At 37.6% G+C, this 15,049-nt stretch overlaps 1 protein-coding gene across 1 annotated transcript in view; it reads left to right on the top strand.

Annotated features, from left to right (window-relative positions):
* The window catches only part of prkci (protein kinase C, iota), a 106,354-nt gene that overhangs the window by 70,032 nt on the left and 21,273 nt on the right, over positions 1–15,049 (top strand). The window contains 4 exon segments of the mRNA XM_061920818.1: positions 2,267–2,364; positions 9,322–9,408; positions 9,494–9,629; positions 9,707–9,794. Coding sequence (XP_061776802.1) covers positions 2,267–2,364; positions 9,322–9,408; positions 9,494–9,629; positions 9,707–9,794 — 409 coding nt within the window.

Genomic DNA, 15,049 nt, shown 5'->3' with positions numbered 1-15,049 from the left:
GCTAGACATGGGGAGACCCGAAAATAATACGTTACAGTAGTCGAGGAGAGACGTAACAAACGCATGGATAATGATCTCAGCGTCTTTAGTGGACAAAATGGAGCGAATTTTAGCGATATTACGGAGATGAAAGAAGGCAGTTTTAGTAACGCTTTTAATGTGTTATATATACATACCGTATTTTTCGGACTATAAGTCGCAGTTTTTTTCATAGTTTGGCCGGGGGTGCGACTTATACTCGGGAGCGACTTATGTGTGAAATTATTAACACATTACCGTAAAGTATACAATAATATTATTTATCTCATTCACGTAAGAGAGTGGACGTATAAGATTTCATGGGATTTATGGATTAGGAGTGACAGATTGTTTGGTAAAGGTATAGCATGTTCTATATGTTATAGTTATTTGAATGACTCTTACCACCTACTCAGTGGCCTAGAGGTTAGAGTGTCCGCCCTGAGATGGGTAGGTTGTGAGTTCAAACCCCGGCCGAGTCATACCGAGGACTATAAAAATAGGAGCGTTTACCTCCATGTTTGGCACTCAGCATCAAGGGTTGGAATTGGGGGTTAAATCACCATAAATGATTACCGGGCGCGGCACCGCTGCTGCCCACTGCTCCCCTCACTTCCCAAGGGGGGAACAAGGGTAATGGGTCAAATGCAGAAGACAAATTTCACCACACCTAGTGTGTGTGTGTGTGTGTGACAATCATTGGTACTTTAACTTACCATAATATGTTAGGTTAACATAGCAGGCACCTTCTCAGTTGGTTATTAATGCCTCATATAACGTACACTTATTCAGCTTGTTGTTCACTATTCTTTATTTATTTTAAAGGCCTACTGAAATGAGATTTTATTCAAACGGGGATAGCAGGTCCATTCTATGTGTCATACTTGATCATTTCACCATATTGCCATATTTTTGCTGAAAGGATTTAGTAGAGAACATCCACGATAAAGTTCGCAACTTTTGGTCGCTAATAAAAAAGCCTTGCCTGTACCGGAAGTCGCAGACGATGTGCGCGTGACGTCACGGGTTGTAGGGTTCCTCATATCTTCATATTGTTTATAATCATAGCCTCCAGCAGCTAGAGCTATTCGGACCGAGAAAGCGACAATTTCCCCATTAATTTGAGTGAGGATGAAAGATTCGTGGATGAGGAAAGTTAGAGTGAAGCACTAGAAAGGGAAAAAAAAGCGACGGCAGTGGAAGTGATTCAGATGTTATTAGACACATTTACTAGGATAATTATGGAAAATCCCTTATCTGCTTATGGTGTTAATAGTGTTTTAGTGAGATTATAAAGTCATACCTGAAAGTCGGATGGCTGCGGTGAACGCCAGTGTATCTGAGAGAAGCCGAGGAGCCAAGATCACAGTTGCCTTTTTGATCTGCAGGAGGATGTTGCATATTCCACTCAAGTCTCCGGTAAGAGCCGACTTAATATCACAATTTTCCCATCCAAAAACTTGCTTTGTTGACGTAGAGAAACATGTTCGCTTGACCGCTCTGTGTTAAAGCTTCACAACAAACAAAGAAACACCGGCTGTGTTTCGGTTGCTAAAGGCAGCTGCAATCCACCGCTTTCCACCAACAGCATTCTTCTTTGACGTCTCCATTATTAAATGAACAAATTGCAAAAGATTCAGCAACACAGATGTCCAAAATACTGTGTAATTATGCGATGAAAAGAGACTACTTTTAGCCGTAAGTGGTGCTGGGCTGAAACGCCCGCTCCAACCAGTAACGTCACAAGCACGCGTCATCATTCCGCGACGTTTTCAACAGGATACCTCGCGGGAAATTTAAAATTGCAATTTAGTAAACTAAAAAGGCCGTATCGGCATGTGTTGCAATGTTAATATTTCATCATTGATATATAAACTATCAGACTGCGTGGTCGCTAGTAGTGGCTTTCTGTAGGCCTTTAAATTGCCTTTCAAATGTCTATTCTTGGTGTTGGGTTTTATCAAATAAATTTCCCCAAAAAGTGCGACTTATATATGGTTGTTTCCTTCTTTTTTATGCATTTTCGGCAGGTGCGACTTCTACTCCGGAGCTACTTTATACTCCGAAAAATACGGTACTTTATGTGATGGACAAATTGACAAGCGGCGGCTGATCAGTGGCAGAAGTGTTTTGTTGTCCCTGAGCTTTGTCCGCTTCCCGAGTGTCGCACGGTCGAGCCCTTTTTGAAGGCGCCTACTTAGGTTGTTGAAGGAATCGCTGTCAATGAATCGGAATCTTCTTCTTACAGGACATCGACTGGGTTCAGACAGAAAAACACGTTTTTGAGCAGGCTTCTAATCACCCCTTCCTTGTGGGCCTGCATTCCTGCTTCCAGACAGAAAGCAGGTGAGCACTGTTTCTGAAGATGACATTTTAAGAGGTTAATTTAAATGTTGCCCTAATGAGTCCTTAAGAATTTGTTCAGTTTTGTGGGAATTTAACCTTGTAAAATGTCATTCATCTGTAAATATAAGTTAAACATAAACCTAACAACAATAAGGCTCTTTGTAAAGATGAGATTTAAAAAATATGTATGCAAAAAGTGAAATCTAAGTAAGATGAAATATCACAAATGAGGGTGATATTTGCTTATTTTATGTCTGATGCGATAATTCTTCTCACTAAGCAGATTTTACGTTAGAGTGTTTTACTTGTTTTAAGTGTTTTGGTCCTAAATGATCTCAGTAAGATATTACAGCTTGTTGCTGAGATGTGATGACCTATATTGAGTAAAACATGCTTGAAACTAGAATATCAACTGTTGCAAAGCTGTGTCATCAACATTCAGAAGTATAAAACTACTTTTTTAAAGTAATCATTTCTTACTTCAAGCATGAAAAAATATCATGATGCCGAGTGCATTTCATGATGTCAAGATAATGGCACTAGCATTTACTTCATTTAAGAATATTTTTCAACATATTGAGCAAAAAGGTATCTTTTTTTCTACCAAGAAAAGTACACTTGTTATTAGTGACAATATACTTATTTTATTTATATTTAGGTTAACTAATTTTACTTATTTTGGAAAGTCTTGACAAGCCAAATTTTCTTGTTCTATTGGCAGATCAAATAAAATACCCCTCCTTTTTGTATTTTTTTTTCTTGTTTTGAACACTGACTTTTTGCAGTGTATACACTGCAAAAACTGAATGAAATCTAAGAAAGATAAAATATCTCAAATAAGGGTAATATTTGCTTATTTTCTCTGATAAGATCATTCTTCTCACTAAGCAGATTTTATGTTAGTGTTTTACTTGTTTTAAGTGTTTTGGTCCTAAATGATGTCAGTAAGATATTACAGCTTGTTGCTGAGATGTGATGACCTATATTGAGTAAAACATGCTTGAAACTAGAATATCAACTGTTGCAAAGCTGTGTCATCAACACTCACAAGTATAAAACTACTTTTTTAAAGTAATCATTTCTTACTTCAAGCATGAACAAAAAAATCATGATGCCGAGCGCATATCATGATGTCAAGATAAGGGCACTAGCATTTACTTCATTTAAGAATAATTTTCAACATATTGAGCAAAAAGGTGTCATTTTTTTCTACCAAGAAAAGTACACTTGTTATTAGTGAAAATATACTTGTTTTATTTATATTGAGGTTAGCTAATTTTACTTGTTTTGGAAAGTCTTGACAAGCCAAATTTTCTTGTTCTATTGGCGGATAATTTTGCTTAGTTCAAATAAAATACCCCTCATTTTTGTATTTTTTTTCTTGTTTTAAACACTGACTTTTTGCAGCGTATACACTGCAAAAACTGAATGAATCTAAGTAAGATAAAATATCTCAAATAAGGGTGATATTTGCTTATTTTCTCTGATGAGATCATTCTTCTCACTAAGCAGATTTTACGTTAGAGTGTTTTACTTGTTTTAAGTGTTTTGCTCCTAAATGATGTCAGTAAGATATTACAGCTTGTTGCTGAGATGTGATGACCTATATTGAGTAAAACATGCTTGAAACTAAATATCAACTGTTGCAAAGCTGTGTCATCAACACTCACAAGTATAAAACTACTAAAGTAACCATTTCTTACTTCAAGCGTGAACAAAAAAATAATGATGCCGAGCGCATATCATGATGTCAAGATAATGGCACTAGCATTTACTTCATTTAAGAATAATTTTCAACATATTGAGCAAAAAGGTATCTTTTTTTCTACCAAGAAAAGTACACTTGTTATTAGTGAGAATATACTTGTTTTATTTATATCGAGGTTAGCTAATTTTACTTGTTTTGGAAAGTCTTGACAAGCCAAATTTTCTTGTTCTATTGGCAGATAATTTTGCTAAGTTCAAATAAAATACCCTTCATTTTTGTATTTTTTTTCTTGTTTTGAACACTGACTTTGCAGCGTATACATTGCATAAACTGAATGAAATCTATGTAAGATTAAATATCTCAAATAAGGGTGATATTTGCTTATTTTATGTCTGATGCGATAATTCTTCTCACTAAGCAGATTTTACGTTAGTGTTTTACTTGTTTTAAGTGTTTTGGTCCTAAATGATGTCAGTAAGATATTACAGCTTGTTGCTGAGATGTGATGACCTATATTGGGTAAAACATGCTTGAAACTACAATATCAACTATTGCAAAGCACTCAAAAGTATAAAACTACTTTTTTAAAGTAATCATTTCTTACTTCAAGCATGAAAAAAAATCATAACTTTGACACAATTGTGTCTCATAATTAAAACAGAAGACCGCCAAATAGACTTTGCTGTTTTATTTTCAATGAAACAATAGAAAACAGGTACTCATATAGTAGTACAGTAAACGGACAGTTCATTTTTAAACATTTAATATGTGACATTTTAAACTTTTTGAACAGAAATAGTTCAGGCACATTCAGATGATTTCTTCAAAATTACAATTAAACATTTTTTTTGCCGGGTGCCCGGCTGTATTTAAAAAAAAAGAGCACGCACTTGGCGCGATGATGTCATGTTGCCGATGGAAAAATGCATTTTTAGACATATAATTTGCCTGAGCGGCTAGGAGACCCTGAGAGTAACCTTTCCATTAAGAACAATAAATTCGTTTTTAATAGTTTCAAGAAATGTATATCATTATGTCAAGATAATGGCACTAGCATTTAATTAATTTAAGATTATTTTTTAATCACATTAAGCAAAAAGGTCTTTTTTTTTCTACCAAGAAAAGTGCACTTTTTGTTATTGAGAATATACTTATTTTAAGGTATTGTTGGCTTCATTAAGGTTAGCTAATTTTAGTTGTTTTGGAAAAAAACAACTACATTTTCTTGTTGTATTGGCAGATAATTTTGCTTAGTTCAAATAAAATACCTCTCATTTTGTATTTTTTTTTCTTCTTGTTTTTGAACACTGACTTTTTGCAGTGTGGGGTGAGAGCGAAACCATATCTTGATTCTTCCGTATATTTTTCAAGTATGGAAAACTAAGAAGAGAATCCCTAATTTTGCTCTCATGAAACCTTCAGTAATTGTTCGATTTAGTGACATTTTAATATTCTTAACCGTCACACAAATGTAAAAAGAACTTAACCATGAAAGACGACGATACACTTTATCAGTCTAAAAGTAATTAAAGGCTGAGTCAGGTGACATATAATCTCTCTAATTTGAATTGATCTTCTTCGTAAGGTCTCGCTTCACATCACTCATGAAGGCGATTTGAACTCCAGTGTCTAGTGCAACCTTAGAAAACATATTTGTTCAGAACGTTCATCATCATAGAAAATGATGCTCAGAAAAGCAGTGATGTCCCGGCATTGTCCGTATAATCATCACAATTACAAGTGACCAGTTAGATCATTGGTGTCAAACTCTGGCCCGCGGGCCAAATTTGGCCCGCTGTGTGATTTTATTTGGCCCTTGAGACAATATCAATTTAACATTAGAGCTGGCCCGCCGATATCATACAGCGACGGTGCCGCTGTAACACCGCATTCACAGCTAATACTCATACTTGCTAACCCTCCCAATTTTCCCGGGAGACTCCCAAAGTTCAGTGCCCCTCCCGAAAATCAACCATTCTCCCGAATTTCTACCAAATTCCACCCGGACAACAATATTGGGGGCGTGCCTTTAAGGCACTCCCTTTAGCGTTTTCTACAACCTGTCATCACGTTTGCTTTTCCTCCATACTAACAGCGTGCCAAACCCAGTCACCTTAATATTTGCAGCTTTTACACACACACAAGTGAATGCAAAGCATACTTGGTCAACAGCCATACAGGTCACACTGAGGGTGGCCGTATAAAAACAACTTTAACACTGTTACAAATATGCGCCACACTCTGCACCCACACCAAACAAGAATGACAAACACATTTCGGGAGAACAAATTGTACTTAATATACCATTGATGATTTTTTCTTTGTTTTTTGAAAGTTGATTTTGCACTATTAAGTTATGTGTTATAGCAAATTAGTGTAGCAAACTGAGCAGTAATGAACTTTTTATCCATACACATTCTCTTGCTACTTCAAGGCTTCAGTGTTTGATTCATTCATTATTATCATTTTACTTTCAAATGTATTATTAGCCTATGGAAAAAGAATATGTTGATGTTTACCTCAGAACGCTGCAAATAGAAAAAAGAGGCATTCCATTTTTATTAAAATTGTATTTGATATGCCACTGATATTTTTTCATTATTATTATTTGAAACTGGATTTTGCATGTCACTATAAAGTTATTTAAGCCTTGCTTGCTCAATATTCAATGGAAAACTCATTTGCGTCCCTATTAAAGGTTAATTTGTTCAACTTTGGCCCGCGGCTTTGTTCAGTTTTAAATTTCGGCCCTCTCTGTGTTTGAGTCGGACACCCCTGAGTTAGATGCTTTGATGTCATGATGTAATAATAATAATGATAATGCAATAGATTTATATAGTGCTTTTCTAGACACTCAAAGCGCTTCAGAGAAGCGAGAAGTCATCATTCATTCACTCCACATTCAAACCTGGTGGTGCACTGCAAAATGTCAGTATTCAAAAACAAGAAGAAAAAAAATACAAAAATGAGTGGTATTTTATTTGAACTAAGCAAAATTATCTGCCAATAGAACAACAAATTTGGCTTGTCAAGACTTTCCAAAACAAGTAAAATGAGCTAACTTTAATGAAGCCAAAAATAGCTTAAAATAAGTATATTCTCACTAATAACAAGTGCACTTGTAAATGTTATATGGTATTGTGAATAAACTTGTAACTAACTTTTCTCGGTAGAAAAAAAGACCTTTTTGCTCAATATATTGAAAAATATTTTTAAATGAAGTAAATGCGAGTGCCATTATCTTGACGTAATGATATGCGCTCGGCATTACATTTCTTGAAACTGAGCAAACTAAAAACTCATTTATTGTTCTTAATGGAAAGGCAACAAGGCAACCGCTTGTTACTCTCGGGGTCTCCTAGCTGCTCAGATAAATCATATTGTCTAAAAATGCATTTTTCCATCGATAACATGACATCATCGCGCCAAGTGTGTGCCCTGTCAGTCAATTAGTGCGCATATATACACCCCGGCCAAAAACATTTTTAATTGTAATTTTGAAGAATGTATCTGAATCTGCATGAACTATTTCTGTTCAAAATTGTTTGAAATGTGAAATGTGAAATGTTTAAATATGAACTGTCATTTTACTGTACTGTGCCAACTGTACTACTATGACGGGGATCGGCCGCTCTAGTTGCTCTTTGGAGCTTTTTCAAAAATGTATGACGAATGGAAAAAAATGAGGGGAAAAAATATATTTTTTGTTTTAATATGGTTTCTGTCGGAGCACAAACATGACACAAACCTCCCTAATTGTTATAAAGCACACTGTTTGTATTAAACATGCTTCACTGATTCAAGTATTTGGCGAGCGCCGTTTTGTCCTTCTAGTTTTGGCGGTCCTTGAACTCACCGTAGTTTGTTTACATGTACAACTTTATTCGACTTTCTAGGACGTGTTTTATGCCACTTCTTTTTCTGTCTCATTTTGTTAACCAAACTTTTAATGTTGTGCGTGAATGCACAAAGGTGAGTTTTGTTGATGTTATTGACTTGTGTGGAGTGCTAATCAGACATATTTGGTCCCTGCATGACTGCAAGCTAATCGTTGCTAACATGCTATTTAGGCTACCTACACGTACATATTGCATCATTATGCCTCGTTTGTAGCTATATTTGACGTCGTTTGGTTTCCTTTAAGTCCTCTTAATTCAATTTATATCTCATGATACACTATCAATATGTAATATGGCTTTTAAAATTTTTTTGCGGCTCCAAACAGATTTATTTTTGTATTTTTCGTCCAGTATGGCTCTTTCAACATTTTGGGTTGCCGACTCCTGTACTATGAGTACGTGTTTTCTATAGGTTCTGTTATGATCAGCACTGGAATAGTCCAAAACAATCAAAAAAACAAATAATGTATAATCCGGGCGGCGGATCATAACAGTTTCATTGAAAATAAAACAGCAAAGTCCATTTGGCTGTCATCTGTTTTAATTATGAGACATAATTGTGTCAAAGTCATGATTTTTTTTTTCATGCTCGAAATAATCAATTAATCAATGTTTTTTTTATATAGCCCTAAATCACTAGTGTCTCGAAGGGCTGCACAAGCCACAACGACATCGGCGGATCAGTGCCCACATAAATAATAAATTATTACTTTAAAAAGTAGTTTTATACTTGTGAGTGTTGATGACACAGCTTTGCAACAGTTGATATTCTAGTTTCAAGCATGTTTTACTCAATATAGGTCATCACATCTCAGCAACAAGCTGTAATATTTTACTGACATCATTTAGGACCAAAACACTTAAAACAAGTAAAACCAAATCTGCTTAGTGAGAAGAATGATCTTAGACAGAAAATAAGCAAACATCACCCTTATTTGAGATATTTCATCTTACTTAGATTACAGTTTTTGCAGTGTGGTAAGCTACATTTGTAGCCACAGCTGCCCTGGGGTAGACTGACGGAAACGTGGCTGCCAGTTTGCGCCCACGGCCCCTCCGACCACCACCCATCATTCATTCACCAGTGTGAGCGGCACTGGGGGCAAGAGTGAAGTGTCCTGCCCAAGGACACAACAGCAGTGATTTGGATGCCAAGAGGCGGAGAGCGAACCTGCAACCCTCAAATTCCTGTCATGGCCGCTCTACCCACCACAGCCCAATTGGCCACACTGCTTATTGCCAATTGGGGAGCTATGTTTTCTATCTCATGTGATGTACTTATTTTATTTTGTGTCACCATTCACAGAATATTGAATTGTGTGGTTTAATCATTTCAATTTCTTTCCCCAGACTCTTTTTCGTTATTGAATATGTGAACGGCGGCGATCTCATGTTCCACATGCAGCGACAAAGGAAACTTCCAGAAGAACACGCCAGGTCGGGTCACGCTGGCATTCGGCGTCTTTCCTTCATTCACTGATTTTGCAGCTTCATGAATATTGAATGTTTTTTTGTCTCTTAGATTCTATTCGGCAGAGATCAGTCTAGCGCTCAACTACCTCCACGAACGGGGCATCATCTACAGAGATCTGAAACTGGACAACGTGCTGCTGGACTCCGAGGGACATATCAAACTTACGGACTACGGCATGTGCAAAGTGTGTATTAGTGATGCATGTGAATGTTTTGTTTAAAGTGAGCTCATATCAACTATTTCATTTCTTTGTCTGTGCAGGAGGGCTTGAGACCGGGCGACACAACGAGCACTTTCTGTGGCACCCCCAATTACATCGCCCCCGAAATACTGCGAGGAGAGGATTACGGTGAGACTAACAATGCATTGGCACTTACTGTATTTTTCGGAGTATAAATCGCTCCGGAGTATAAGTCGCACCTGCCGAAAATGCATAATAAAGAAGGAAAAAAAACATATAAGTCGCACTGGGGTATAAGTCGCATTTTTTGGGGAAATTTATTTGATAAAACCCAACACCAAGAATAGACATTTTAAAGGCAATTTAAAATAATTAAAGAATAGTGAACAGGCTGAATAAGTGTACGTTATATGAGGCATAAATAGATAGATAGATAGATAGATAGTACTTTATTGATTCCTTCAGGAGAGTTCCTTCAGGAAAATTAAAATTCCAGCAGCAGTGTACAGAGTTGAGATCAATTAAAAAAAAAAAAAAAGGAAATAATGAGGGTTTAAATGGAAACAAAATAGAGGAATATTACAATAAGAATGAAAAATAAAAAGCAAGAATGGGAATAAAAATATAACAGTAAAATAAGAATATAACAAGACAAAGTAGGCAGTAGTGACCATGTTATGGAAACGTATTGCACTGTTATTGTTTTGCATCCTCTGTCATCCTAGTACCCCCTGCCCCCCTAGCCCTCAGAGAGGAGTTGTACAGTCTAATGGCGTGTGGGACAAAGGAGTTTTTGAGTCTATTAGTCCTGCACTTGTGATGAAGCAGTCTAGCACTGAACAGGCTCCTCTGGCTACTGATAACACTATGCAGAGGGTGACTGGCATCATGCAGGATGCTCACTAGTTTTTTTTTAAAGAATTTATTTGTAAATTATGGTGGAAAACAAGTATTTGGTCATCTATTCAAAGCTCTCACTGATGGAAGTAGGTTTTGGCTCAAAATCTCACGATACATGGCCCCATTCATTCTTTCTCAACACGGATCAATCGTCCTGTCCCCTTAGCAGAAAAACAGCCCCAAAGCATGATGATTCCCCCCCCATGCTTCACAGTAGGTATGGTGTTCTTGGCATGCAACTCAGTATTCTTCCTCATCCAAACACGACGAGTTGAGTTTATACCAAAAAGTTCTATCTTGGTTTCATCTGACCACATGATATTCTCCCAATCCTCTGCTGTATCATCCATGTATCCATTTTGGTATAAACTCAACAATTTTTTCGAGGATTTTCAAAATAAACGGAAGGTGGGACACTGGTTTGTAGTTTACCATCAGGTCAGGATCGAGGTCAGGTCTTTTGAGCAGAGGATGAATAACTGATTTATGCTGTCTAAAAGGGCGGAAGTTGGGGGGCAGTGTATTTAAAGCCCATCCTTAACTGCGTAGACAAACACAAAAACACATAGACTTAGTCTGCACAGTGGAGTTTTTATGCGTGCAGATTTTGGCACAGTTTTGATGCCTCACACTTTACTGAAATCCAATTTCTCTGACACGCTCTTTCGGAAATGCGAACATCAATCATAAAGCTGTGCATTTTTTCGACTAACGACAACGTTTTCCTCAAAGGAGAAGTAAGAAAAATGAAGGCGGGTTAAACTAGACTGCAGAATCCACAGAGATATTTTGCTTGTAGACGTGGGTGGTGGAAAATAATAAATAAATTCAGAAGTTGAGGTTATTAAAACACTAAAACATCAGTTTCTGCATTGCAGCTGTCGACAGTACAAGTAGCTGAGGTATCATAGCAACAGAGTCCGTGGGAAAAGGAGCCTTTTATTCACTTTAGTTGTCTTTAATTAGTATCAGACATCACTCTGAATACACATATGCACATAAATTACAACATGCTACCGTAAGGTCAGGGGTGTCCAAACTTTTTCCACTGGGGGCCGCACACTGAAAAATTAAAGCATGTGGGGGCCATTTTGATATTTTTCATTTTCAAACCATAACAAAATATATGGATTTAAAAAAATTATTTTACCTTTAGGGGTTCCAGGGACCATAAAGGGTCTCAGTTAATAAAATGTTAAAAATAAGTAAAATGTTTATTATTATCTTTTATTTAACGCTTACAGTAAATCTCTGGATCAACTTTAAAAAAAAAAAAAGGTTTTATGGCATTTCTGTCAAAAACTTCTTTGTTTTTTTAATAGTAAAACTGAAATATGCAGTATTTAGTAATTAGAGCCCTAAAAGACCAATAATGCAGGACACCATTGATTTTAATGATTTAATATTTTTGAGTAATCACAGTGAAAAGATAAATAAAATACCACTAAATATATTTGGGATCCAAAAGGTGCCCCACTCAGAAAGTGATACATTTTTATTAGGGTTTTATTTTATACTCAACGCTTAAGTTACGAGATCAACTTCAGATATATCTATCGATTTTACGTTTTAACTATTATTTTGTTTGTTTTATGCTCTTTTGTCAAAGAAAACTTTGTTTTTATACGGCAACTACACAATATATGCAATATTTACCACATAAAACATTTTAAAGTGAAATATTTGAACTCATTGGAGCTTTGAAAATAGTTCATTATAACATGGATTTTTTTTGTCATTTTTTGTTTTGAGCAATGGCAAAAAAATAATTGATTGATTGAAACTTGTAATTAGTAGATTGCACAGTACATTACATATTCTGTACAGTTGACCACAAAATGGTTACACCCGAAAACGTTTTTCAACTTGTCCACGTTAATCAATTCATGGTAAAGATGAAGTGAAGTGAATTATATTTATATAGCGCTTTTCTCTAGTGACTCAAAGCGATTTACATAGTGACACCCAATATCTAAGTTACATTTAAACCAGTGTGGGTGGCACTGGGAGCAGGTGGGTAAACTGTCTTGCCCAAGGACACAACGGCAGTGACTAGGATGGCGCAAGCGGGAATCGAACCTGCAACCCTCAAGTTGCTGGCACGGCCTCTCTACCAACCGAGCTATGCCACCCCAAGATAGTTTTTACATGGTAAAGTAAAGACAAAAGGAAAAAAAACAGCCTGCATGGCAGCTTTGTGTCAACATTGCAACTTTTTCTCGTTAGATTTCACCTCATTCCAATATTTTTAATGTCCTTTTTTATTTTTGCAATAGCATTTCCAGAATGTGTAGCGGGCAAATTGCCCCCGGGCCGCACTTTGGACATCAATTAATCAATCAATGTTTATTTATATAGCCCCAAATCACAAATGTCTCAAAGGACTGCACAAATCATTACGACTACAACATCCTCGGAAGAACCCACAAAAGGGCAAGGAAAACTCACACCCAGTGGGCAGGGAGAATTCACATCCAGTGGGACGCCAGTGACAATGCTGACTATGCGAAACCTTGGAGAGGACCTCAGATGTGGGCAACCCCCCACCCCCCTCTAGGGGACCGAAAGCAATGGATGTCGAGCGGGTCTAACATGAGACTGTGAAAGTTCAATCCATAGTGGCTCCAACACAGCCGCGAGAGTTCAGTTCAAGCGGATCCAAGACAGCAGCGAGAGTCCCGTCCACAGGAAACCATCTCAAGCGGAGGCGGATCAGCAGCGTAGAGTTGTCCCCAACCGATACAGGCGAGCGGTCCATCCTGGGTCTCGACTCTGGACAGCCAGTACTTCATCCATGGTCATCGGACCGGACCCCCTCCACAAGGGAGGGGGGGACATAGGAGAAAGAAAAGAAGCGGCAGATCAACTGGTCTAAAAAGGAGGTTTATTTAAAGGCTAGAGTATACAAATGAGTTTTAAGGTGAGACTTAAATGCTTCTACTGAGGTAGCATCTCAAACTGTTACCGGGAGGGCATTCCAGAGTACTGGAGCCCGAACGGAAAATGCTCCATTGCCCGCAGACTTTTTTTGGGCTCTAGGAATCACTAATAAGCCGGAGTCTTTTGAACGCAGATTTCTTGCCGGGACATATGGTACAATACAATCGGCAATCCCTGCTTTAAGTCTACATTTTCCATTGCAATGTACCTAAAATAACTATTTGCATAAAATGTGTTGATTTTTGTGATCGTCACTAACATATTTGAGTAAAATTTTTCTGTCAGTGGTAGAAAAACAGTAATGTAAAGGCTGTAAAGTCAAGCGTAGCCGTCAGGGTTACAGATATATATCCCTGCATCAAAATTGCATTACACGCTTGGCCGATGTTCCCTTTGGCCCAATCAATTGTGCAGCTGAACACAAAAAATAGGAAATAAGTCTAATATATTTGCAGAAATCCTGTCTGCATGCGCATTGTCATCCATGTGTATGGTTTACATGCAGTTTGTGATTTTAACTCTGCGAAATCAATGAATAATGCATAAGTATGCCTTTTATACAGGAGGTATACTGTACTTGAGAAAATACGTTATGAGAACGTGTGATCTTTTTGCTCCGACGACTGGTTGCCATAGTAACAGAGGGAAATAAGTATGGTTGTGGTTTAATTTATTTACTTTTTATTCAGTCACCTGACTTTTGCACGGAAGTAAACAAAGTGGTAGGCCACCAAAGCAATATGTTTACCATGCCAAAAAAAACCCAGTGCAATTCTATCTGAGTACGCAAGGGGCCAAGATCTTACCACTAAAAGCAAATATAAACAAATAAAGATGTCCGATAATATCAGACTGCCAATATTATCGGCCGATAAATGCTTTAAAATGTAATATTGGAAATTGTGAATTATTATAGTGAATTATATTTTATATAGCGCTTTTCTCTAGTGACTCAAAGCGCTTTACATAGTGAAACCCAATATCTAAGTTACATTCAAACCAGTGTCGGTGGCACTGGGAGCAGGTGGGTAAAGTGTCTTGCCCAAGGACACAACGGCAGTGACTAGGATGGCGGAAGCGGGAATCGAACCTGCAACCCTGAAGTTGCTGGCACGGCCGCTCTACCAACCGAGCTATGCTAAATTATCTGATTAGTGTCAAAAAGTAAAATTGATGACTTTTTAATACGCCGCTGTATGGAGCGGTGCACGGACGTAGGGAGAAGTACAGAGCAGTTGCGTCTCCCAGTCATACTTGCCGACCCTCCCCATTTTCCCGGGAGACTCCCGTATTTCAGTGCCCCTCCCGAAAACTGCTGGTTGACATTTGGTCTGGATCCATGTTGGCTTACCGCGCTCTGATCCATAGGAAAGCTTCACCTCCGGGAATTTTAAACCAGGAATCACCATGTGTTTGTGTGGCTAAAGGGTATAGCTTCCCAACTTCATCTTTCTACTTTGACTTCTCCATTATTAATTGAACAAATTGCAAAAGGATTCAGCAACACAGATGTCCAAAATACTGTGGAATTATGCCGTTAAAGCAGACGACTTTTAGCTGTGTGTGTGTGCAGCGCTCATATT

The sequence above is a fragment of the Nerophis ophidion genome, linkage group LG14 (genome assembly GCF_033978795.1).
Source record: "Nerophis ophidion isolate RoL-2023_Sa linkage group LG14, RoL_Noph_v1.0, whole genome shotgun sequence".
NCBI lineage: Eukaryota > Metazoa > Chordata > Actinopteri > Syngnathiformes > Syngnathidae > Nerophis > Nerophis ophidion.
This window is presented reverse-complemented; position numbering and strand designations above follow the sequence as displayed.